The 25,279-nt window shown below is 39.6% G+C and overlaps 2 protein-coding genes across 2 annotated transcripts in view; one reads left to right on the top strand and one right to left on the bottom strand.

The window, feature by feature from the left end:
* Positions 1 to 766: 766 nt before the first annotated feature.
* The window catches only part of LOC119781282 (butyrophilin subfamily 2 member A1-like), a gene marked incomplete at its 3' end in the record, with an annotated part of 35,734 nt that continues 11,221 nt past the window's right edge, over positions 767 to 25,279 (bottom strand). The window contains exons 4-6 of the mRNA XM_038281696.1: positions 5,441 to 5,765; positions 914 to 1,201; positions 767 to 832 (exon numbers count right to left, since the gene is read on the bottom strand). Of these exons, the coding sequence (XP_038137624.1) occupies positions 767 to 832; positions 914 to 1,201; positions 5,441 to 5,765 (679 nt within the window). The remainder of the gene's footprint in view (positions 833 to 913; positions 1,202 to 5,440; positions 5,766 to 25,279) is intronic.
* Positions 14,468 to 18,942, top strand: LOC119781287. The gene is made up of 4 exons (XM_038281709.1): positions 14,468 to 14,720; positions 15,042 to 15,323; positions 15,408 to 15,536; positions 18,791 to 18,942. Exons 1-4 carry the CDS (start codon positions 14,528 to 14,530, stop codon positions 18,805 to 18,807), a joined length of 621 nt encoding a protein of 206 aa, XP_038137637.1. The 5' UTR covers positions 14,468 to 14,527; the 3' UTR covers positions 18,808 to 18,942.

Raw genomic sequence — 25,279 nt, forward strand, 5'->3', positions numbered from 1 at the left:
TTCATACATGCACAATCCATTGTGCAGAATAAACATTCAGGCCTGGTTAATTTTCTCACGTGATGTAGAAAACTGTCCAAGTTAATTAATTTCTGTCTCAGCAGGGAAACCACAAACATGTCTCAATTTCTTTAAGATGTTTTTCTATTTCCAATACATGATTCTCTATTTCCTGTTTTCTCTCCTTTAGCTTTTTAACCTCCTGACTTGTTTTCTCTATCAGTTTCTCTATCATCAGTTCCACATGTTGATGATCGTTCCTTCTCCCATGCAGTCTGTCATTGCTCTCTGATATGATCTCTTTCAGTTTAAAGTAACCTTGTGCCATCTTTTTTGTCTTGTTCTCTCTCTGGTTAAATACTTCATTATGAATAGCCTTGAGCTTTATTTCATTCTCCTCAACTATTTTCGCTGCATCCTGTCTCTGATCAGTCACTTGTTCTTTCAGCTGCTTCAGTTCCTCTGACATCATCATTAATGCCTTAATCTGCTGATCAACGATTCTCTGATCATGGTATATTTTTCTTAAGTCCTCTTCTAGGTCTGACATTTTCTGAGCTACATACTCTTTGTCTTCTGTCATAAGCTGCTGTTTTTGTTCATTCAGTTCGTCTTGTAGCATATTCAATGCTGCAGGAACAAAAAAAGAATAAACTTATTAAACTCCTGCTAATATTACAAAATATTTAAAATCAATTGAACTTACAGATTTTAGTTTGTCGCCATTTCCGGATGAAAATAATAAATAGCAGAAAAAGACTGAGACCCAAAACTGCATTTAAAGAGAGAGGAAGAGGCATAATGCAAGGAAACCGGACTCCAAAGGCATAATCTGAAAACCAGATAGGAAGAAAACTTTAATGAAAAATGACTGCATGTTTTTATGACATGCAGTCATATATTGTATGTTTACCTTGAATATAAATGTGTTTCTCTCTGGTCTGGTTGATGTCTTTCTGTTGGACTTTGCAAGTGATGTTGTTGTTGTGTCTCTTTTCCACAGTCACTCTGCTGCTGATAGTGTAGAGACCGTCAAGACCTTTGGTTTTCTCTGTAGCTCCAGCAAACATGATCTTTCCTTCCCCGTCCAGCCATATAATCTCAGGCTCTGGATACCAGCCCGCAGAGCTGCAGTCTAACATCACTCCAAGGCTGCTGTTGTCCAGTCCTGCTAAACTGATACTGGGTGAGGAGACTGAACCTGGAATACAGGGAACAGGGATGAAGACTCTGTCGAGATTTTTCATTTAAAAAGTGACAACTATCATGTTTTATTTTCTACCCTGATGTAAAGTTTAAATTTGAATATGCTCATAATTTAAACAGCACCTCATACAGACATGCAACTTAATAAGTAATTTTTCCGTAAAAATTCAAAAAATATCTACTAGACTTGGTTTCCAAGATTTGAATTTCAAATCTTGGAAACCAAGTCCAGTGGATATTTTTTTGTTCTTAAACATCTAGCAAGATGTAGACATAAGAACAGCTGTTCAATGATAATCAGCACCACCATCCGTTGACTACTGGTTCTAAAAACTTCATTTTGAGTTGTTAAAAATGTTATGTTGGTGTTTTCTTTATTTGGCATAAAATAAATATCCATCATTTCTCAGGAAATAGAATAAAAGGACACATGATGGTTAAAGCTGGCAACCCAGAAATTGTATCTCTTGCATGAATCAGAACAAAGTTCTTAAGTCCACTGCAGTGTGATCAGATAAGATCCAATAAAGAAAATAATAAAAAATGAAAGATTTTTATGTCTGGAAAATGTGTGTGCCAAGTGTGCTCTGGGTCAGTGGTTCTCAACCTGTTTGAGTCGTGAACCCGAATATTAACATGCACTGCTATCCATGACCCCACCCCACCCCCAATGCCTGGTCAATGTAAATATTTGTTGCGTTTACATAATCAGACAAGCTTTAACTCACTACATCTATTAGTTCCTGTATCATTTTATTCTGAAAAACACTGGGACTTATTTTGAAAAATATGAAGCAGCATCAAGAGGCTAACTTTCCAAACAGACTGATATTGTTCACAACATTCACATCATTTTGCTGTTAAAATGTAAACAGATACAGCAAACTTTTAATTATTTAAAATAAAACGATATCAGTATGTGCTAAAATTTAAAATGGTAAATGGTCTGACTTGACCAAAGGGCTTTACATTATATTCAGTCATTTACCCTCATACGTTTCATAGTTTGAATATTTATTTCGTAACTCCACAAAAAGTCCTCCAGCTCTAGGAACATTTCAACCCTTCCCCATCCACTCACACAGCTTACTTCTACAACTACTTCAGCTTTCTCTTAAATGCTGTGACCTTATCAGAAGGAATAAACATTTGTGTTTGGGCTTATAGAGAAAAGTTTGAGCTGTTTAGTTTTTCAAAAAGGCTGGCTAAATATGCACAGCCTGCAACCCACGTCAGGTCTGTCAAATAGTTAGCCAGGGGAGAACTACAGATTATTATTATTTCATTATTACCTTTTTTAACAAAAATAATTAGTTTGCCAATCATCGTCAGTGGATTGGACCTACATCCCTACAGGCTGATACCAAACTTCGTCTAATCCTTCTGGTACCTGGCTGCCTGCTTTTTCACATTACAATAACTAACTTTGGGTTAGTCTTTTTTCCCCACTGCCTTAAGCATTGTTAACCTGCTCTAGTAACCCAGGTGTTTTGAATCACATGTAGGAAGTATTACCAGGGGACACAGCAACCTTAAAATAATATTTATTGAACAGAAAGAATAAAGGATGAATAAGGTGGGCCAATGGGGAAGCACCAGGGGAAATAACCAGGAGAATACTGTAGATGCACTGCAGTTTTTTAATGTGAGTTTACTGCTGAAGAGGCCGAGAACCACCTAGGGGAGATAAGAGGATCCAGTAGTGTGGGACAGACATGGCTTGCGAAGATGCAGGGTTGAAACCAGAGACTTATAAGAGGTTATCCAGGCTTTTTTTTAAATCATGAGCTGGGAATTTGACTTGCAATCAGTTATTTTAAAATATCACAGGCAGCATTTTTTATTCAATTTAAGTATTTATTTCACAATTATTTATTAATGTAACCATCTCCATCAAATATCCATCAAATATCTGTTTTTGTACTCGTCTCCAAAACATCCACCACTCAGCACAGCAAACTAAATGTGCGAAGAATGGTAATGTACAGGGAGTCCACCAACATGGGTTTTGGTGAACAGCACCTACAGGTAGCATTGTCAGCCCATTTATCCTGAAACACTGATTTCAGATTTGCCTACCATAGCGCATTCAGATATAGGTAACTACTAGTCACCTGTGATGTGCTTTCAGTCTGCACATGCACATTGCCACAAGGTATCGTGGGGTAGCACAGATAGTCAGAACACTGGCTCTAAATCTGCCTCTTCTCTTCTTATTATGGCTTGAGTCACGCGCTGAATGGGCTCAAAAGAATAAGCAATGAGATTTAGATGCTTTAATGTCCTTTCAGCTTCATCTTCCATCACACCCAATGTCTTGAATGTTTTACGGTTGTGAGGTAAAGCTGGTATTACTAATGTATTCAGCTGCTAACTACCGAACCAATTACCCTGAGGTCACCACTATAAGATGGCGGCGCCCTTGCCAAAAATGATATAGACTATGTTTTGTTTTTTGTTTTATATGTTTATATTTTTTACTTTAGTTATATAATTACTGATAATAGCAAGAGACATTCTTGTAATTCAGGCTAATTTGGCTTACTGTTTCATTTACACTTTGAGGTAGGGCTATAGTAGTTACAAATTGACACAAGGAAATAAGCTACTGAAACATGCTATTCATTTTATTGAATAGAATGGTTGCCTGGAAATAATAACGCTCCAATCGGAGAAAGCAAATAAGAGTTTGCAAGTAGGAAAGGCCATGGGCATCTAGGTAAGAGAGTTCGGACAATTCCATTGACGACAATAGGCAACATTTCAAAGAGCAACGGTGACACAGGAAGCCGAAATACTTTGAAGGAAGATAGCTGCTTGGACTAGCATTGTCTTAAATGTTAGCAGAGCATGGCAGTAAAGAATGATGTTTACGTTGCTATACTTGTCTTTGTTCATGTAAACAAAACATTAACATTGATAAATGTTACATATGAGTTTACTGAATATGATTTAAACAGGCTCTAAATACAAAATAAATAAAAAGAAATTCACACGACTAACAACAGAGCTGATATGGAGTAAAACCTCTCAATGAGTAAGGACAGTCACTGATCTACCTCCTTAGTGCAACCAGTAAGACAGTCACTGATCTTGTCAGCCTGTGTTTTGAATGGCTCGCGAAGCGCTTCAGGAGAAAATATCCATACATGAAGCATTAAATCTGAGTGCAGAAACATTTGATGGAGATGAGGATAAATTCGAGAGAATATTTTATATATTATTTGTATATTTATATATTTTTGGAATACAAATATTTGGAGTGCAAGAATAGTAAAATCCTGCTCAGACAATGGAATTGTTTCCTTCACAGGAAAAGTCCTGCTTTGTTAGAATTTGCTCAAAATATCTAAAAATGTCTATTAAAGGCATACATGAGCTGTATTAAATGCTGGTATTGGTAAAGGTTTGTGCAAAACCCATTCTAGTTCATCCATCCATTACTTAACCTAGAGTTCAAACCATGAAAGTGGGGGGACCAGACATCCTCTTTTTCCTGGACATGTCCTACTTTTTAGACCTAAAAAAATGTCCGGGGGGGATTTCAAAATCGTCCAGGATTTTGGTCAACTACAGTGCAGCACGTAGATGAAACACAGCAGGCACTCGAATAGAGCCATCAGCTCTGGACTGGTCTCCCAGTTGAACCTGACCCTGTAATGGTAGCCTGGACACGTGTGGCCCCATGCTTCCCCCCGCCTGCCTTACCATGCCCCAGCCCTCCTCCTCCGACTAAAGACAGGTGGCTCATGGTTCTTTAATGAGGTCCGGTCCAGTCAGCGGCCCAGCAGCCATCACTAACACCCCCCCCCCAAAAAAAAAACAAACAAAACATAAACAAAAAACATTTCTTCCTTTTCAGAAACCCACATCTGGTCAGCCTACATAAGCTACATATCAGACTGACCACTTGATGAAAACAAACCTTGGCTGCATTTAAACAACTTAGGCAACTCTGAAAATGATTTATAATATCAACCAGGATGTCTCAATTTTTTAAAAATCGGGAAAAGGTTATTGTTAATATATATATTTTTTTATATATATATTTAGGCCTATGATCATTTAAGAAGACCTTTGTCTATTCTTTGTAAACCAGGACTGGGTTGCTTTACCACATTGACAACCAGCAGTACTCTGATTACAAATTTATATGAGATGATAGATTGCTGATCAAGCTGTGCTAAAAGACAATAGTTTTATGAGGTTTCTGTTATATATTGCATTTACTTACCAATAAAAAGGTCAACAAAATATTCTTCAATCTCTTTCGGATCGTAGCATCTGAATCTACCATTGTCAGAGTGTTTCACACCACTCAGTCTCAGTGAAACGTCTCCATCTTTCAGTCTCTCCGTAAACAGCGATGTTCTTCCTTTGTAGGCGATGTTTTGGTCATCTTTATATTCACTCCCGTCGAACCACAGATGCACAAATCTGGGATTTAGGTCAAGTCTCCCCCACTCCACTGCTAACTCATCAGTGTTCAGGGGAGCCTCCAGGTGACACGGCAACACAACATCCTCACCAACCATGGCTGTAACCAGCTGAGGCTGACTTTTCTGCAGCGACCAACCTGGAAATTAAAACATGTTTTATTTTTATGAAAAAATATATTTCTTTGTCACAGTTGAAAGAGATTTCAACAATACATGTCTAATTGAATGGCCATTAATACATTTTATCCATTGTCCATTTGGTAGCTAATAATTACTAATATTTATTTTTGTAATAAGGTAGTCTTTCTGTTGTATTTCTGTTTAAAAGTTACCTTCGCTTGGGTGGGTCAAAAGAAAGAAGCCAAACATGAATTCAGCGATTACAACCTCTTTAAACAAAAGTTTCAAAGATAATCTTTGCAGCATATGGACCATCTTGAAGACAAAAATCTGTGAGAACAGTAAAGAAAAAAAAAAGGCAGAGAAGTAAAATGTTTATATTGTGTATTTAAAGATAGGAGTCAAAAACATTTCTTGAACATAATACTGTTTATTTAGTTAACATGTAAAGTGGAAAAAAAGCTTGTTTATTAGCAATATATTTTGTACAGTACTAACAGTACTAACAAGGCAGGTTTACTTCCTACTATGATTAATCAAGTCACCTTAATGTAAAGTCCATCTCACATTAAACTGAAACATACATAAAAGCAATACGTAAAAGAAGCAAGAACAACATAACAATCAAATAGAGAAAGACAACAGAAACTTAGCACAAATAAAATCACATAAAATCAGAAATAATAAAAATGATAAACAGAAGGGATAAAAGTTTTCCTGAACAAAACAGCTAACCTAACTAAATACATGAAAAAACAAATAAATCTTAAAGGGATAATTTGATCATTTAAAATTTTAAACAGTTCAGCAAGTGCCTTTCCATGAACTGTAACATCAGATTTGTTTAAGCTTCAAAAGTTCAGTTCAGGCAACTGAACGGAAGTTTTGCTTTCTTAGTTCTAACTTGCGGTGGGGAGCACAAAAAATAATATACTGTTGGTGTAAGAATGAATTAGGGTAAAACAAAACAGATTTAGATCAATTTACAATTATTGTAGATTTTAATTATGGGTTTTGAAATACATACATAGATATAAACTGTAAATATGGAAAATAAAGCAAGAAAGTTACATCAGAGAAAATAAGCCTACCTGTTCAGCTCTGTCATGTCTCCTTCGTTTTTTTATAAACTGCAAAGGGCAAAGTCTCAGATAAATCGACCGTAAAGGCAGAGGTGTGGTTCACCCCTACCTCCTTAGTGCAACCAGGAAGAGGACCTCCTCAAATGTCAATGAACTCCATAGTAAAGTAGTTGCTAAGAGATAGAGAGAGAATTAATTGCTTCCTGGTTTGTTGAACTACCAATAGTTTTCATCCAATAATTTAAATAAAATGTCTTATTTTGGGAGAATATATAGGAATTATGCTCTAATTTGTAGTTCTCATCTGTTGTTACCATATTTTAATTTGACAAACTTAATCTTCTCGACTTTCTTTTTCCTGTTTGGTGCGATTCCAGTTGCAGATCTTTAACTGGCTGACTTCCAGCTGACTGGAGCTTTGTGAAAGCATGTGGGAAAGTGGACATTTAACATGTAGCTATGTTGAGTTCAATTCATAGAACCACTGTCCAACTTTTGCCATGTGCAAAGTCATAATTTCCTATGGCATATAAACACGGCTCAATTTTCTCAATGAAATGTAATTGTAAAAATACTTCCATCCTTCAAAAACATAACTAAGTTGTTTCTTTGTTTTGTTTTGCTGTAGGTATGACAACATCATTTACAGTCAATTCACATTTAGTAATACTTGTAGTAATATCCTCTTTTCCATATAGTGACTACACAGCTCCAAATCCATCCATCCATCCATCCATCCTTCCATCTTCCTCCGCTTATCCGGGGTCGGGTCGCGGGGGCAGCAGCTTAAGAAGGGAGGCCCAGACTTCCCTCTCGCCCAGCCACCCTACGGAGGAAACCCATTTCGGCCGCTTGTATCCGCAAACTCGTTCTTTCGGTCATGACCCAGAGTTCATGATCATAGATAAGGGTAGGAACGTAGATCGACCGGTAAATCGAGAGCTTCACTTTTTGACTCAGCTCTCTCTTCACCACGACGGACCAGTACAGCGCCCGCTTCACGGCGGACGCTGCACCAATCCGCCTGTCGATCTCCCGCTCCCTTCTTCCCTCATTCATAAACAAGATCCCAAGATACTTAAACTCCTCCACTTGGGGCAGGACACCCACCCTGACCCAGAGAAGGCACTCTACCCTTTTCCAGCTCAAGACCATGGCCTCGGATTTGGAGGCACTGATCCCCATCCCGGCCGCTTCACACTCAGCTGCGAACCGATCCAGCGAGAGCTGCAGATCATGACCTGATGAAGCCAATAGGACCACATCATCTGCAAAAAGCAGAGACGCAATCCTAAGGCCACCAAAATGGATCCCCTCAACATCTTGGCTGTGCCTAGAAATTCTGTCCATGAGTGTAATGAACAGAATTGGTGACAAAGGGCAGCCCTGGCGGAGTCCAACTCTCACCGGAAACGAACCCGACTTACTGCCGGCAATGCAGACCAGACTCTGACACCGGTCATACAGGGACCTGACAGCCCGTATCAAAGGGCCCGGCACCTCGTACTCCCGGAGAACCCCCCACAGGGCCCCCCGAGGGACACGGTCGAACACCTTCTCCAAGTCCACAAAGCACATGTAGACTGGTTGGGCAAACTCCCATGCACCCTCCAGGACCCTGCTGAGGGTGAAGAGCTGGTCCAGCATTCCACGACCAGGACGGAAACCACACTGCTCTTCCTGAATCCGAGGTTCGACTATCCGACGGACCCTCCTCTCCAGCACCCCCGAATAGACCTTGCTGGGGAGGCTTAAGAGTGTGACTCCCCTGTAATTGGAGCACACCCTCCGGTCCCCCTTTTTGAATAGGGGGACCACCACCCCAGTCTGCCAATCCAGGGGGACTGCCCCCGATGTCCATGCAATGTTGAAGAGTCGCGTCAGCCAACACAACCCTACAACATCCAGGACCTTGAGGAACTCTGGGCGGATCTCATCCAACCCCGGGGCCCTGCCGCCGAGGAGCTTTTTAACCACCTCGGCGACCTTGCCCACAGAGATTGGAGAGCCCAGTCCAGAGTCCCCAGGCCCAGCTTCCTCAATGGAAGACATGTTGGTGGGATTGAGGAGGTCTTCGAAGTATTCCGCCCACTGACCCACAATGTCCCGAGTCGAGGTCAGCAGCACACCATCCCCACTATAAACAGTGTTGGTGCTGTACCGCTTCCCCCTCCTGAGACGCCGGATGGCGGACCAGAATTAATTGGGAGCCGTGCGGAAGTCTTTCTCCGTGGCCTCTCCAAACTCCTCCTTGCGGCCGCAGCTCAGATAAGCCGCCTCGACAATGGAGGAATGGAACATGGTCCACTCAGAATCAATGTCCCCCACCTCCCCCGGGATGTGTTTGAAGTTCTGCCAGAGATGGGACTCCGCCAGACGTTCCCAGCAGACCCTCACAACACGTTTGGGCCTGCCAGGTCTGACCGGCATCCTCCCCCACCACCGGAGCCAACTCACCACCAGGTAGTGGTCAGTGGAAAGCTCAGCACCTCTCTTCACCCGAGTGTCCAAGACATACGGCCGCAAGTCCGATGAAACAATGATAAAGTCGATCATCGAACTGCGGCCTAGGGTGTCCTGGTGCCATGTGCACATATGGACACCCTTATGCTTGAACATGGTGTTCGTTATGGACAATCCATGACGAGCACAGAAGTCCAACAACAGAACACCACTCGAGTTCAGATTAGGGCAGCCATTCCTCCCAACCACGCCCCTCCAGGTCTCACTGTCATTGCCCACGTGAGCGTTGAAGTCTCCCAGCAGAACAAGGGAGTCCCCAAGAGGGGCACCCTCCAGTACCCCCTCTAAGGACTCCAAGAAGGGTGGGTAATCTGAACTGTTGTTCGGCCCGTAAGCACAGACAACAGTCAGAACCCGTCCCCCCACCCGTAGGCTAAGGGAGGCTCCAAATAAGTACAATAATTTGTCATGTGCATGATTTATTAGCTCAGCATTTAATCTGTCATGTTGGGGTCGAGTCTCCTAACCCACATGCAGAAAACACTCTAGAGACAGGAAATACAATAGTCAGATTTATTGACAATTAATTCAAACAAAGAGAAACGGAATCCTTGGTTCGTCTGGCTGAACTCAGGCGGAAACTAAGGGAGGACAGAAATTTTTAGTCAGGATCCAGGAAACTTGCTGTTTGGCGGAAGTTTGGGATTTATATGTGTTCCGGGGTGTTTTGCACCGGGGGGAGGACTTTGAGGGTCTACAGGCCGGTTGGCAGGTTGAGGGCTGAGGTCAGAGGCGCCGGCGGAGGGCGGACAGGTAAGACTTCAGAAGGGAGGGTTCTGTCTTGAGGGTTGGTTGATCTCCAGATAATTCAGGATCAGAGTACAGTAGCTGAAAACACAGAGACAAGGGGATTCAGAATCAGGGAACTGATCCAGGTTAAAGCAGCTCAAAGTAAGCCGGTACCGTTACTGGCAACACTCTGGCAGAGAAGTGTCAGCATCCTTCTCCATTTATATGCCTCCAAATTAGATGATGGAGAACAGGTGTACTGACGTTGACTCATGCCCTCAGGAAGAAGGTCTCAGGCTCCCTTTAGTGGAGAAAAGTTGACAAACCTCTGGATCCCAACAACTCCAACAGAATGCTTACGCCCTCTATCAGTAATGGTCAATGAAAGATGAAACCTCCATGGAAGTATGCCTTTCAGAACTGACAAGCTGTAGTACAAAATCCAGTGCTGCTAGGGGCTCTTGGAGGCTTTTGGAGGACTGAAAAACTGGTAAACAATAACAGTTGAATGTAAGGGACAGGAAATCCTCTTTATTGTTATTTTTCAAGGTCTGATATAAGGTGCCATCACATATGTCCTTTAATACATGCTTTGTACTGGCATCAGCACAAAAACATAAAGTGGATAATGCATACCCTGATTCTCAAGAATATCTAGCATGTGAATAAAGAAATGTCCTTCCTGTATACGAGCTTTTACTGTCGTAATACTGGAGAATGACACACATTTGAGTATTTCTTCCAGAGATTGTGAACAGCCAATGTACTTAGTACAAACTCTACAGTAGTGTTGTTGTTTGAACTGATGTGTAACATTGTCAGGGTGCTGTGGTCATGTCTGGCCAGCTAAGCCCGGCTTTCTCCCCCTCTCTCCTGAGGAGGCTGCTGACGAGCGGGCAGGTGCTGAGCACAGGTGTTATGTGTTTAGTGACGACTTAAAAAGGAACCGTTGTCAGCACTTCGGCGCCAGTTTGTTAGCCTTATCTAGTATTAGCTCTATTGGCCAGCTTCTCATGCATGGATGATGCATGGACGAAATTTAGATGTTTGTAAAGTGAGCTTCTCAGGAGTGAAAGCGGTGATAGCGATGGGCCAATCAGGAGATTGTGGGCAGTTTAAACGGGCTTCAGCTTGAGCTGCGGTTTTTCGCTAGGTCGTAGTACTTTATGATTAGCTGTGTACTGTACAGTAACATTGTTTTTGGAAAATAAAACATGCAGGTGACCAAAACGGATGTTTGAAAAAATGCTGGGAACATGTCCCCCATGCAGTTTCTTCAGGCCCACGCTGCTAGTTCAGTCTGTTCAGTGAGCATCATACTTCATTTACAGCTCTTAAAATCATCAGCAGTTGAATCAGAAAGCCTATTTCAATTAAACACAAACACAACTATCTGTCATGATTGGTTTAGGATATAAACCCACATGCAGGACACCACTGGAGACTGGTTAAAAGTTCAAACAGAGTTTATTTAAAGGTTTGTACAAGTAAACATGAACTGGATTCTGGAAACAGGTCCGGGCAGGATTCTCAGACGTCTGCAGAGACGAATAGTTTGATTAGCCAGATTTACTGATGAGTTGTTGAGTTTTCTGATATTTCTGAAAATACCTTGACAAGGTTCAGGCTTTCTTCTCTGAGAGAGGGAACAGGTTGGGTCCAGAAACTGTTGGTTCAGCAGAGTGCTCAGCAGCTGCAGCGTCTAGCTTCTGACTGTTAGTGTCAGACCTTGGTTTGAGTGATAAGCTCTTTCCCAGAGAGCAGCTGGTGGATTCCAGAGTGAGATCTTCAGGTTTGGCTCTCTAGGGCAGGCAGGCAGGTAACAGGCTAAGCTCTTCCAGAGCTTCACATGAAGGACAGATTTCCAAACTTGGTCAACACTGCAGCGTTGAAGGAAGGTCTGGCAGCTGCTTATATAGGCAGGTCTCCTGATGGGCTGATGAACGTCAGCTGTGCTGGAGGGCTCCAGCCCAGGAGATCCACAGCGCACTCTGCTGGAGAAGGTGGAGAATCTCCAGATCCCAACACTATCTAGTTCACCTAGGCAGAGCACTTATTGCGCACCAGTCTGTTCGGAACTGCTGTTCATCCAACAGCAGCTCTTAATGAGATGCAATAATAAGAGTCAAGTCATATAGCAGCTCCTCAAGGCTCCTCAAAGTTTCCTTCTCAGGTAGGACCAGTCACAGATCGGCAGCTTCTAAAAGCTCTTTGGGGGAACAACAATTAGGGCCCCGTTGTTGCTCCTTCTAGCGGTTAAATTTAGGTTACTAGAGCTGGTTTATCTCTCCTCTGCTCTGCTGCAGCCGGTTTCAGAAAACACTGCATTCAATTCCGTTTAAATCACAGAATGAAGAACAAAAACACCATGTTCAGCTCCTTCTGAATCGTAGGAAGGGTAGTCTGACATGGTTCAGCAAGCACAGACCTCTCTGAAGGGATTTGGTTACTACTTTAGTGCAGCCTTCCGCTTGAAAGTGCTTAGAGTCTAGCCTTAAAGGAGAAGTTCGGTTTTTTACACTTTAAGCCCATTTTCTGTAGTGTCCAGGATGAAATCGAATGAAGGACACCAAAATTTTGACAATTGCTCCTGTCTCTGCTTTTTGGCTCATTTAGAATCAACCCCTGGCTGCGTTAGAATGGCTTGCATAGAGCATGTCCGATAATGTCCTTAAAACAACCTTAAACGTTCTTTTTTAAAAATATGCTACTCACCGTGTCGTCAGCGCTGTTCAATGACGTTCCAAAAAAAGTTTCGTGAAGAAAAAACGTTCCTGTAGTGTTTTATTTAGCATTTTGTAAATCCCATTGAGTTCTGTAGGAATAGTCAATATTCCGCTGCCACCGGAAACGGAAATGGGGCCTGTTTACACAGTTGTAGTCTTTTCGCTTCACTCTGCGTACTCCGACGTCGAGGTGCTAACGTCTCTGTTAAACACTTTACAAAACTCTGAAAATGGAATACGAAAGGTGGATTCTTGATTCTCGACGTCGGAGTACACAGAGTGAAGCGAAAAGACTACAACTGTGTAAACAGGCCCCATTTCCGTTTCCGGTGGCAGCGGAATATTGACTATTCCTACAGAACTCAATGGGATTTACAAAATGCTAAATAAAACACTACAGGAACGTTTTTTCTTCACGAAACTTTTTATGGAACGTCATTGAACAGCGCTGACGACACGGTGAGTAGCATATTTAAAAAAAAGAACGTTTAAGGTTGTTTTAAGGACATTATCGGACATGCTCTATGCTAGCCATTCTAAAGCAGCCAGGGGTTGATTCTAAATGAGCCAAAAAGCAGAGACAGGACCAATTGTCAAAATTTTGGTGTCCTTCATTCGATTTCATCCTGGACACTACAGAAAATGGGCTTAAAGTGTAAAAAACCGAACTTCTCCTTTAAGCAGCTGTGGGCTGCTGGCAACAGAAAGTTGAACAGGAAGTTGTTGGTTTTAAAAGCTGGGCTGGTGGATTGTGCCTTCAGAGGGGAGTAGTTCCGGTTACATCAGCGACATTTGATCCCAACATCTGCAATCAAAATTTGTTCTCGAGCAAGAAACCCACATTCGCTATTGATGTTTGGCTGGTGGTGCATGTGTTTGAAACTTTTGGTTAAGACCTCGCTTTTGTCAGTGAGCCCCAGGGCACCTGGGGCTACTATGGGGCTTGCCACCATCAGTTTGTGAACGTGTGCATGAATGACTGATTATAGTATAATGCACTTTGGTCAAGTCAACTTGAAAAAGCCGGATATAAGTACAGGCCATTTAACATTTAATGGCAATATCTTTGGAGGGACTGAGGGGTTATTTATGGTATCGTGTCAGTTTTTGTCAAAGCAGGGCTCTTGCTGTTTTCTAGAAATATAAATTCAACCTCTACCTTCACCAGCCCCTAAAATAATCCAGACAGGAAGAGGAAGTGTTGACCAACATTTTACTTAGATGACAGCGTGATACACTTGACAGTCATTACTAAGCATCAGACATGAAGGCTACATCTTTTGGCATTTGTAAGTAGAAATTTTAAAAAGCAGTTACTTTGTCTCTGTCGGCATATAGTGATCAGATGTTTATTTATTTATAATGTCTTTGCAGTGGTAAACATGTATGTCCTGCTGATTGTACAAACTAAACATGGCTGTACTGCTCAGAGAGCTGGTGAGCTTTTTTAATAACAGTATTGTGTAGCTATTGAAAGTAAAACTTTAAATTTTATGAATTTACTTGAATTGCATACTATTTTCAACAATTCAACTAAAAAGTTGCAGAACAATAAAAAAAAGTAAAAATTCAATATTTAGAATTATTATTTTCAATAACTAATAATTTTCTCATTATTTCCTGTTTAGATTATGCTTTTCCTCATATTTTTCCAGAGAGACTTCAGTTTTTTGAGTATGAGTCTATAACTATAAAATGTAAGATGATAAATGCTGTTAAGGCTTGGAGAGTAATGAAGGAGTTCCACAAAGTCAGACCAACAAATTCCTCAGATCCCTGCAGCTCACCGAAACCTTCCTGCACACTTAAACCTGCCCTGGAAAGACACAGTGGAGAATATTGGTGTGAAAACGATGCTGGAGAAAGGAGCAGTGCGGTCAACATTTCTGTTACAGGTATGTCTAATTCTCTCATTAATTTAGCTCTTAATTTAGTGTAGACATTTGGTTGGTAAAAGAAAAAAAAAAGTAAAACAAAATATAAAATTGTACCTGTTGTGTCCTTGGCCCTACTGCTCGGTTGAAGGACTTCAATCCCAAATCCCTGAGTGGCTATTGAGACCCTACTGATATGGGGTGTTGTTTTTCAAATTAATTAAATGATCACCAAGAATATAAAGTTAACTCCTTGTGCCTGCAGTTATAGAGTACATAAAAAGCAACCAAACCATCAAAAAACAAAACAAAAAAACATGACCATGTATTTAAATTTTTCAGCTGGTTTGGTGATCCTGGGCACTCCAACCCAACCTGTGGTGGAAGGATCAGATGTGACCCTTCCTTGTATCCATAAAGAAACTGCACTGAAAGCTAAACTGAAAACTGAGTTGAATCACATAAGAGATTTTTACAGAAATGGTCTGCATCTCATGACCTGCTATACCAACAACATGACCATCCAAAATGTCACAAAGGCAGATGAAGGATTGTACAAGTGCAGCATCTCTTCAGCTGGAGAATCTCCTGAAAGCTGGCTGTCTGTTTATAGACCCCTGACAGGTTAGTAAATGTATTTTTCTTTTTTTTTAAGATTTTTATGCTCACACAATGCTTATAGGGAAATATTTGGATCTGTGTTCTTAGCACCAATTGAAGATCGCTACACTGTGGAATGTGAGCAGTCTAAAACTGATGTTCTGGAGTATGCTGTTAAAGTTGCGTTACTGGCCTTGTTGTCTGCGGTGATTGGAGTAATTCTCTACAAGATAAAAGGTATTGATAAGATCCTCATAATTGAGGGACAAAAATAATTTGAATTCTTAAAGAAAGGGCAGCACGTCTTTAAGTTAGACTTCCAACCAGGTGTGTAGTGGCAAAATAGGGGCCCTGTACAGTCAGTGTTAGTTGGCCTCAATAAATGCCACTGTGTGAGCAATGTGCTAAATTCAGATTTCATCATGATCCTCTTTCCATTAATTTGAAAGATTTAAATTCTGATAAAAAGTACAAGATATTAAACTCTCAGTAAACTTTATTTAACTTCACTATTGTTATCAAACTATTTGTTAAAGTAAGCCTAATATGTATATTTTTGAATAACTTGTCTTGTCTGCCTTACAAAATCAAACATTTGCCCAGGTTTATCTTGTCAAACGGATTTGGTATGTCAATAAGATATACCCGGTTAAATAAAGATTACAAGCTTACATGCATAAAAAAAGCACATATGTAGATCAACCAAAATCACAATGACTAACAGTCTAACCTCAGTATGACTATGTGATAAATATATATATATTTTTAATCATGATGTCTTCAGAATATTGACATGAAGTGGAAATGTGTAATCAAAATTACCAATAATTTTTCAAGCTGTTTTCAAACTTCAAGGAAATCAGTTTCTAGAGCTATATCAGCAAACATATAAAAAACACTGGGTTGGTTTACAGTAACTTGTAGTTGGCTCTCTGTTTTGTAGTTATTTTACTGGAGCTGCTTAATTAACTTAAAGGAGTATGGAGTGTCACTGTTTAATTTCTGAAACTGGTTAATGTTGTCAACTATTGCTCCTTGGTACGTAAGTGTCTTTATACTTACACTCACAGCAAGAAAATCAGGATTTTTACTGGCATTTTTTATTTACCCTATATCCCTTCATGCCCTCATCCCTTCATCCCCCATTTCTTAATCCTCCATTCCTTATTACTTGTTCTTCTCAGTTATTTAAACATCGCCATCTGATGCGCCATCCTTCCTCAGGGAAAAATCTTTAATTTTGTAGCTTGTCAACGGCAGCCAGCGTCTCCGGTCCTCATAGTTCAATCACCCTCAATCATTCCTGTGAAAGAAGTTGTGTCTCTGGAATTGTTTCCTGTCTTCATGGAAAATACACCTTCCTTCGAATTAGGGTATTTGAAATCTACTTTAAAAGCTTTTATTTAGTAATATTTGTATGGTCTCTTCCCTTGTTAAACTTCAGGATCAAACTTTTTCTTTTTTGGTCAAAGGACACAAGATTCTCAGCAAGCCAAAACAAGTAAGGAAAAATCTTACACTTTTTTTTATTATTTTTTTTTCTTTTATGGTAATATGCAGAACTCTCTGTGTGAAAGATTTGTTCTTTGTGGATGTTTTTGAGTCAAATCATCAACTAAAAATTATGTCAATTTATCTAAACACTCTACAGTGATAACTTTTACCATTTTATGTTATCTGTTATCATGTAAAAAGACTAAATTCAATTTCAAACCTAGGGTTGGGAATTGAAAAGATTTTCACGATTCCGATTCCCTTTTCGATTCTATGAAACGATTCGATTCTTTATCGATTCTTTTTTCGATTCCAATTTGGGGGAAAAAGGAGAACAAACAGTTTGATTATCAGAATCAACTTTGTTTACTTAACTATTGCACAATCTTACAAACTCAACAAGATCAAGATGTCCACAGGAAATGTGAAACTGGAGTAACATCTGTGTTTAAATGAAAAATGAATACAAGAACAAACTTAATAACCAACAATGTCTAATAACAAATGATGGGATAATAACCTATTTTAAATAACAAAAAATACTAATTATAAAACAGTAGTAGGGAAAATTAACAGTTCTTTTGCAGAAAGATGAGCATATCTGCTTTTTCTGGAAGGATACGGGATCTTTCAGGGCTTAAGGTGTCTCCAGCCGTGGAGAACACCCTCTCAGATGGGGTGGAGGAAGCCTGCACACAGAGGTAGTTTTCAGCCAGTCCAGATAGCAAGGGCAGCGTATCTTGCTTGTTCCACCACCACAGTGTGGCGCTATCCCTGCAGGGGATGGAGGGCAAGCTTTTATAGAGCTGGATTTCCTGATCTACCCTCTGGGCTAAGGAAAGACGGGGCTTTGATTCACAAAGTGACCGCAGCTCGCTGTCTTCCTCCTCGAATAGTTCTTCCAACTTGCGTAACTTGCGTAACTTGCGGAAGTTGCGTAACTTACGTAAAAATCGTGACGTAAGTCGTGCTCCCCAGAGCCGGCGCTCTAGGCTCTGGTGCTGCGGGAATCGAAAAAAGAATCATTCAGCGAGCTGCCAAACGATGCCATGGAATCGGAAAATACGGAACCGGTTCTGAACAGGAACTGGTTTTCGATTCCCATCCCTATTCAAACCTTAGCAGAATAAACTAAACTGTTTTTAGATACAAGTCTGAGATAGCCTGACGTAGTCCTACTCAATTCTAGTCAGAATATGAGTCTGATACTGCTCCATAGAGCTGTGATTATGGGGCGTGTTTCGAACGAACCAGGAAAAAAAAATGCCTCTGCACTCAATTGGATAGACCTACAACCAATAAGAGCAACGGAGTGCGTGACGTATGTTAAGCGAGGCATAGTTGTTGTCCACAAAAATCAAAGCGTGCAGTTTCGCGTTTCTCTGTTCCTCTTTTAAAATTAATTTGCTGTCGATATCTTCTAGAACAGACCTAATAGCAGAATCTACTCACCCAAACTAGCGCGCTTTGGTCACGTGGTTGATTACGTTACTCTTGATCATCTGTCCATCATCGTATAAAGTCCGCCCTGACAATTTGATTGGATCGCCTGACAGTGGGCTTTAATACTCGTGCTACTATGGAGCAGAGCCAGACCGAACTTCCCCGAACTCAAACCTTGTGGGCGGGACTAAGTTCTGACTGGCACCCAGGCTAAGTCTGAGAAACAGATGGATGTAAATTTATCTTCTTAGTTTTAAACCACAAAACAAAACCACATCGCTTCTCTCATGCATGTTTATTTTGTCAAAAGTGCAAGTCAGGTTCAATAAAGCACACAAATATACAGAAATTGCTGCAGCCACCACATGAGATGCAACTTCTGCATCAGTTTCACCTCGCAGATGATTTTTGTATTTTAAAAATAAAAGCAGAAGAAGCGAGGCAAAGTAAGTCACTGTGAAACTCCACAAAGGGCAAACAGAAAACGAATAGAAAACTGAGACAAACCCAAAGTGAATTCGCTTCTGACTGATGGTCATCGTTTCTCATCATAGGTGGAAGGAACGATTAAAAGCACCAACCCATGTTTGTCAGGAGAGGATGAAGTCTGATTATTGAAGTGAGAACGTCTGTGAGACTGGAATGAAGTAACCTTCGTGATCAACAGATGTAAAATATGATCAAACATGCTTTAAAATTAGTTGCCAAAAATATAGAAATAATATATATTCTATTAAAAAATTTTAACATTTCCACCAGATTTTGTATGTCATATAATTTTCATCATAACTTCTTCAACATTGATCAATACAAGGATATTTTAATGACCTAAACACCTATAACGGTTATTGTTAAGGTTTCAGAAAAATATATATGCTCCTTCTTACATCAATTACACATTTCTTTATGGGTAATGGGCTTATCAGGAAAAAAAAGAATTTTACTAATAAATAAAAACAAAAGGCAGCTATGCTCATAATTATTATAAATCTTACTACCTGATGCATGTTTCCTTATCTTACACTTAAAATATTTCAGTAATAACATTTCAGTACATGGAAGGTTATATCAAAAGCCAGTAAAAAACAACACACCTCCTGATATTAGTAATTTTTTTTTTCAGGTTCAGGCAACAGACTGTGGCTGGAAACTGAAAAGGAGAATATTTTTAGCCATTTATCTTTCAACCCTAGTTCCTTCTTCAATGTTTCTGAACCATACGATAAATTATCTAAAATGTTTGACCTTAGAAAAGTTCTATATTTAATAGTTCTTCATTGAAAGACATCCATATGTATTCATATATATGAAAATAAGGTCTACCTATTTAAAACCTGTTAACGAGCTAATTTGCCTACAGTGGTAGCCATTCAAGATTTCCCCTCTTTCCTTGATGGGCCCTTGGCTGGTCCCCTACAATTTCTTTTTAAACATCAATGATAGTACTAAAATATTTTTGTCATGATTTGTGGACAGTAAGATCTAGGTGTCATCCCTGGTCAAACACTATAATTCAGTAAAAGGGTGGAGTCAGAGTAAAAAAATATGCAAGCACAAGAGAAGGAGGGGGTCACTTCAGTGGCCGGAAATGGGTTGCCATTCAACTGGCGTTTGACTGGGAAAGGCCATTTTTAATGGCTGCTATTGTACATGAAGTAGAAAACTATCCAAGTTAAATTATTTCTGTCTCAACAGTGAAATAACATCTGTCTCAATTTCTTTAAGCTGTTTTTTTTTTCCCACTACATTGCTCTCTATTTCCTGTTTTTTCTTTTAGTACTTCTCCGATCCTAGATTCTCTTTCTGAAATCCTTCTCAAGGGTGAACTTTTTCTTAGCCACATACTTTTTTTCTTTTGTCATGAGCTATTTTTTCTCTTCATGAACGTTTTGCTCTGACTTCTCCATTGCTGCAGAAAAATGAAAAGGAAAAAAAATGTTTTGATTTAATTTAATTTCTGATTACCAAACAAGTACTTCAAAGAACCTTTTGGATTTAGGCTCTCTCTGCTTTTTCTCATCATATTAGCTTTATCTGGTCTTTCCCCGCGTGGCTTTGACACCAACCTGGAGAGAAATATCAGCTCTGCTTCTGTCATTAACATCTCTGTTTAGATGTTGAAGCTTAGCCTGTTTTTCAGTGTAGATCTCTATGTGTTCTCTTTCATCCTCTAACATAGGAACACGCTCTGAGTTTGTCAGCCTGGCTGTGTCTTCATTGAAGGGGCCACATGTTGAGCTAGTTAACCGTTACCTTTTTTTAAAATCTCCGATTCTTTCTGAATGTCTGCTTCTGTCACAGCCAGTAATCCATATGGTCCTCTCATACCCATGGCTGCTAGACAACCCAAACCAAATATTCCACCTCCCTAGGCCAAGTACGGCATGCAAGCCACCCAAGCCCATGTGCTAAACATCCCCCAGCGTCCCCCCACCTTACTGCAGGCATAGGATGCATGCAGGGTCAGGGAAGGCAGTAAGGCAGACCCACACAACAAGCTGAGATGCATCTGGGCAGATTGATTGTATCCCACCTACCATATAGCCACAGCAGTTAGCCAACCCCCCCACAAGGACGGGGCCAAACCCTCCAACATCCCAGACCCCCACCTAATGCCAGGCATCTGCAACCCCAGGTGGACAAGACATCAAAGCCATAGGAAAGAAGCCAAAGGAGAGCACGAAAGGAGAGCCAAAAAACAGGAAATGACCAGAGCAAGACCCACAATTATGCCTAGGAGGATGGAACTCCACACCTGACCGTAGACCTCTGGCCAATCTGACTTCTAGCAGCCACATAATTGACAATATATGCTTTGCAGTTTTGAAAGATAATGTACATGTTAATTTAAATTTACACCTAACTAAACCTGGTAGTGGTATTCTGTCTTTTCCGACAATGTTTTTTTTTAATGAACAGCATTTCTTTTTCTCAAATATAAAAAGGTCTGATGTTCCTCATTCCTCTGTTCTTCAGGGAACCTCTGGCGGTTTAGTATGCTTCCTTTTACAGATTCTCTGTTCTGTATCCTGGATTCTCCTTAGGTCTAACCCTTCTGGAATAAACGTCCAACTCATGTTATGCTGGGTTACTAACATACAGAAGCTCTTATGTCCTAATTGTGTAGTGAATGAAGCAGATTATCTTCCCCTGACTAAACAGATTTTTGTGGCCATTCAAGAATGGGCTAACTGCCAGTCTATCTACAAATGTGCATGTAGATTATATGGAATATATAAAACTAATCCGAATACTGTTAAAAATAATTAAGTTAGTTTTTTTGGGCTTAGAGTTGTTCTCAGAGTCTTATTTGCAGGTAACCAGCCATTATATATTTACTTCAAATAGGTTTTAAATAGTGGTGGGCTGAACATGCTTTAGTGGTGCACAACCCATGTACAAAGGCCTTAGAGTCCTGCCTGGTCTGCAGCCGACCAAGGTTGAAATCTGACCTTTGCCTCTCTCTCATACCCCCTTTCTTCTCAGCCTACTGTCAAAAAAAATTAGCCACTATTGCCGTAAAAAAAAAAAAAAAAAAAATAGATTGTGGTGGGCCATTAACGAGCTTCATTAACGCCAGACTCTTATCAGGCGATACAAAAAAAATATCTTCATTAATGTATTCTCAAAGTTGGGTTGGGAGCTGGGCTTATACTAAGTAAGCTATGATGACTTTCTCCTTGGTATTTTAGCGCTGATGTATATCTGGCATACATGTATATCTGGGAGTGAGAACAAATCAGTATTCCAACCTGTGTGGCGTACTGTGAAATTACCACATTGAACGTGACATGCTGATATCGATGCAGCTATGAAGAGGCCAGGTTTGCTTGAGAGAAAATATATTTCTAAGAAGCTTCCCAATGGAAACCTTGACAAGACTAAATCTGTTTGCACCTTGTGCAATGCGGAATTAGTTTACTGCAGCGCAGGGGAAAAATCGTGTTTATCAAACTACAAGATTTGAGTGCAATTGTGTGGCAACTAGCTGGCCCCTCACTAATGGGGCCTCCTGCTGGTAGGAGGATAAGGAAAAGCCAAAAAAAAAAACAAGCCAAGGGAAAAGGAAAACAAAAAGGGGCAACAGAGGGTACCTAAACAACTCAGGATTGGTACAAATACACAGAATACAAAGAAACTTAAAAAATAAACACAAGCAGAACCTTGACATCGATGCTGTATAAAGTTTTGGTTAAGTAGGTCTTACTTCAGTATTCTTGTATAATCAAAAACACTATACCGGCATATTTGAGAGAAAAAGCTGGTCTGTTTCTTGTCTTTGTCATATTATTTCTTGTCATTTAAGAAAAAAAAATGTATTCAACTGAGTCAGACTTTCGACTATTTTTTTTAGCAATGAAAATAAAGTACCAATGAATTTACCGTCTATCTCCTATATATAACTGGATTGCATACATTTTTGCCAGACAAAAAAAAAAACTAAACAAAGGAAATGGCCGTTAGCTTATACTTTAAGAAGCTTAGGTGTAAATTCTAACTGGAAGGCTCTAAGCTACACAATCACCTCATCAATTACCTTATCATCAGCCAATCATTGATCAAGACTACTCCTGTGACACCAAATTTAGGCAAATCTTCAATTTCCAGCTAAAATGCAACCTTCGTCCACCTCTTCATCAATTTCATTTTGCAGATTTCCCTCATTCTTTAACCTTTGTTTCAGTCTCAGTCTTTGGGCGGAAAGACATTTCTAATCTAGATCTGCCTACTCAGACAGATCTACAGCATTTATCACCAACCAGTTTTAGGTCAATTTTATGTCTGTGAAACTCATTTTATAGTAAAATCACAAGCTGTAGCTGATTCGTCTTCAGTGTGTTTATTTAGAAAGCTTAACAGCTGATATTTAAACAGAGTACAGAAATAAAGCTGCAGGTTTTTTGAGTTTTTTTTTTATTCACAAGTTTTTTTCTGATAAGTCATCTCAAGATTGAAAACAGGGAATTACAGATAGAACTTCATAATCTGTATTGGTCTCCCATCAGAAACAGAGGAAACCACACACAACACCAGTCCATGTTTATCAAGGGAGGAGGTGATGTAATTATTGAAGATTAAACAGCTGATTCTGTAAAACTAGTAAAAAGATCATGCCAAGGGGCTTAGCTGGGTGTTCAGATACAATTTACGATTAAAGCACATCAACACAAGGGAAACAAGGCAAGAACTTGACAGAAAAGAATCACTTTGAAAACACCAGTTTAATTTTATAGTGTTAGACTACCCATGCTCTGTGAAAATTAGCTAATTATGTTTTTCTCTGCACTGATAGTCTTTAAGGATGGATATATTTAGTAAGGTAAAACCCTTTTTCAGTTTGCTTCTTTTCAAACAAAATTCTTTGTGCAAAATGCACATGGATAACAAATACATCAAGGCTACAAACATTTGAGATTGTCAATTAAGAAAGGAAATTAAAAGCTGTTTTTATCATTTATAATTTTGTCAAAATTTCTGTACAATTCTTCTACAATATGAAACGCTTATATTTGATTCCTTTTCAAATAAATTAAAATATTTGATATTTATAACATTTTATCGGAGATACATTCTTTTTCTATGTAAATGTGGTGCTGCTTTACTAATAAAAGAGGCACATAGTTTAGTTTTTATGTTTTTGCTATCTTATTCAAAGTTTTCCTCAAGCATACTGAAAAAAATTTTCTCACTAATTTAAACTAAAGTTATTTGTATGAAGTAATTCAGGATACCAATGGATTTAAGCCCTTTTCTGAGTTGTTTTACCATTTATCTACTAGTGAGGAAGTGCAGTTTTAAAGTTATGACAACTAGATTCTGGGAGTGATGAGATCACAGCTTGATTGTTACTTTCTATAAAACAGCCATTAGAAACGTTCTTATTTATACACAATACAGTTTGTTTGTTTTTTTCAAATAGGTAGAAGAGTCAGCGCTAGTACGTAGTACAAAAATCAATGACTATGCTGCAGTCAAAGTTTTTTAAATGCTATTTTCTTTCTTCATGATGATGCAGGAAACATAAAATTTATCCAGATCTCAAGTTTCTCAAGGTGTTTTTTGCCTTGCGATCAAAACAATATCTGAACTTTTCCACTAAATCTGCTAAGATGAAAGTCATTAGTAGGTTGATTTTCTCACTTTGTAGAAATCAAAGGTGATTAGTTGCCCTGCGACAGACTGGTGACCTGTCCAGAGTCACCCATTGACAGCTGGAGATAGGCAATAATGAAAATTGTCCAGTGCTTCTCTGAACACTGTCGAACCCGAACTGGAAAGTGAGGGGAAGACACTGCGATCAAATGTTAGCCTATATTGAGAAAGGGAGAAATTGGAATGGATGGATGGATGGATGGATGGATGGATGGATGGATGGATGGATGGATGGATGGATGGATGGATGGATGGATGGATGGATGGATGGATGGATGGATGGATGGATAAGCCATTTTTGTATTTCCGCTCCATGGTTCTCTATTTCCTGTTTCTCAGCTTTTTGCCTTCCTTTATAGTCAAAACATTACAGTAACTGCATCTCACTATATGATAGGATATATGAGAAGTCAGTTAAACACAGCAGGTCTCCTGATATAACAAAATTAGCTCAGGTGTCACATTATGACCTGAAACTGAAAACACAGATGTTTAGTACGCAGATAAATCACAATAGTTAGCTATTTCTTTATCACCCTTGTTCCTATTTCTGTCTCTGAAGTTTTCGGACCATCATGTAAATATATTAAACTGTTTCACCTCAGAAAATTTCTAAATTTCATACTTTTTCATCAGAAAATTCAATTGTAATGAAAATAAGTAGATTCTACTGAGTTGAAACTAGTTACCAAAATATTTTACTGGTGTTAGTATGGTGTAGAGAACTAGGCCCGTTTCAGTCTGAGCTGGGAGATTGTATCTTCTCCATTTCTTTAAGCTTGTTTTCTATTTCCACCACAAGATTCTCTATTTCCTGTTTTCTCTCCTTCAGCTTGATAATATTCTGATTTGTTATCTCTATCAGTTTCTCTGGAATAAATTCCACTTGT

This window comes from Cyprinodon tularosa, unplaced genomic scaffold (genome assembly GCF_016077235.1).
Source record: "Cyprinodon tularosa strain WSP-4 unplaced genomic scaffold, ASM1607723v1 ctg1035, whole genome shotgun sequence".
NCBI classification, from domain to species: domain Eukaryota; kingdom Metazoa; phylum Chordata; class Actinopteri; order Cyprinodontiformes; family Cyprinodontidae; genus Cyprinodon; species Cyprinodon tularosa.

Bases quoted from the DNA above. Each gene is read 5' to 3' on its own strand.
- LOC119781287 (XM_038281709.1), top strand. From the start codon at position 14,528: ATGATAAATGCTGTTAAGGCTTGGAGAGTAATGAAGGAGTTCCACAAA. The intron at 14,721-15,041 runs GTATGTCTAATT...TAAATTTTTCAG, and splicing joins GGTCAACATTTCTGTTACAG to CTGGTTTGGTGATCCTGGGC. The intron at 15,324-15,407 runs GTTAGTAAATGT...CTGTGTTCTTAG, and splicing joins TGTTTATAGACCCCTGACAG to CACCAATTGAAGATCGCTAC.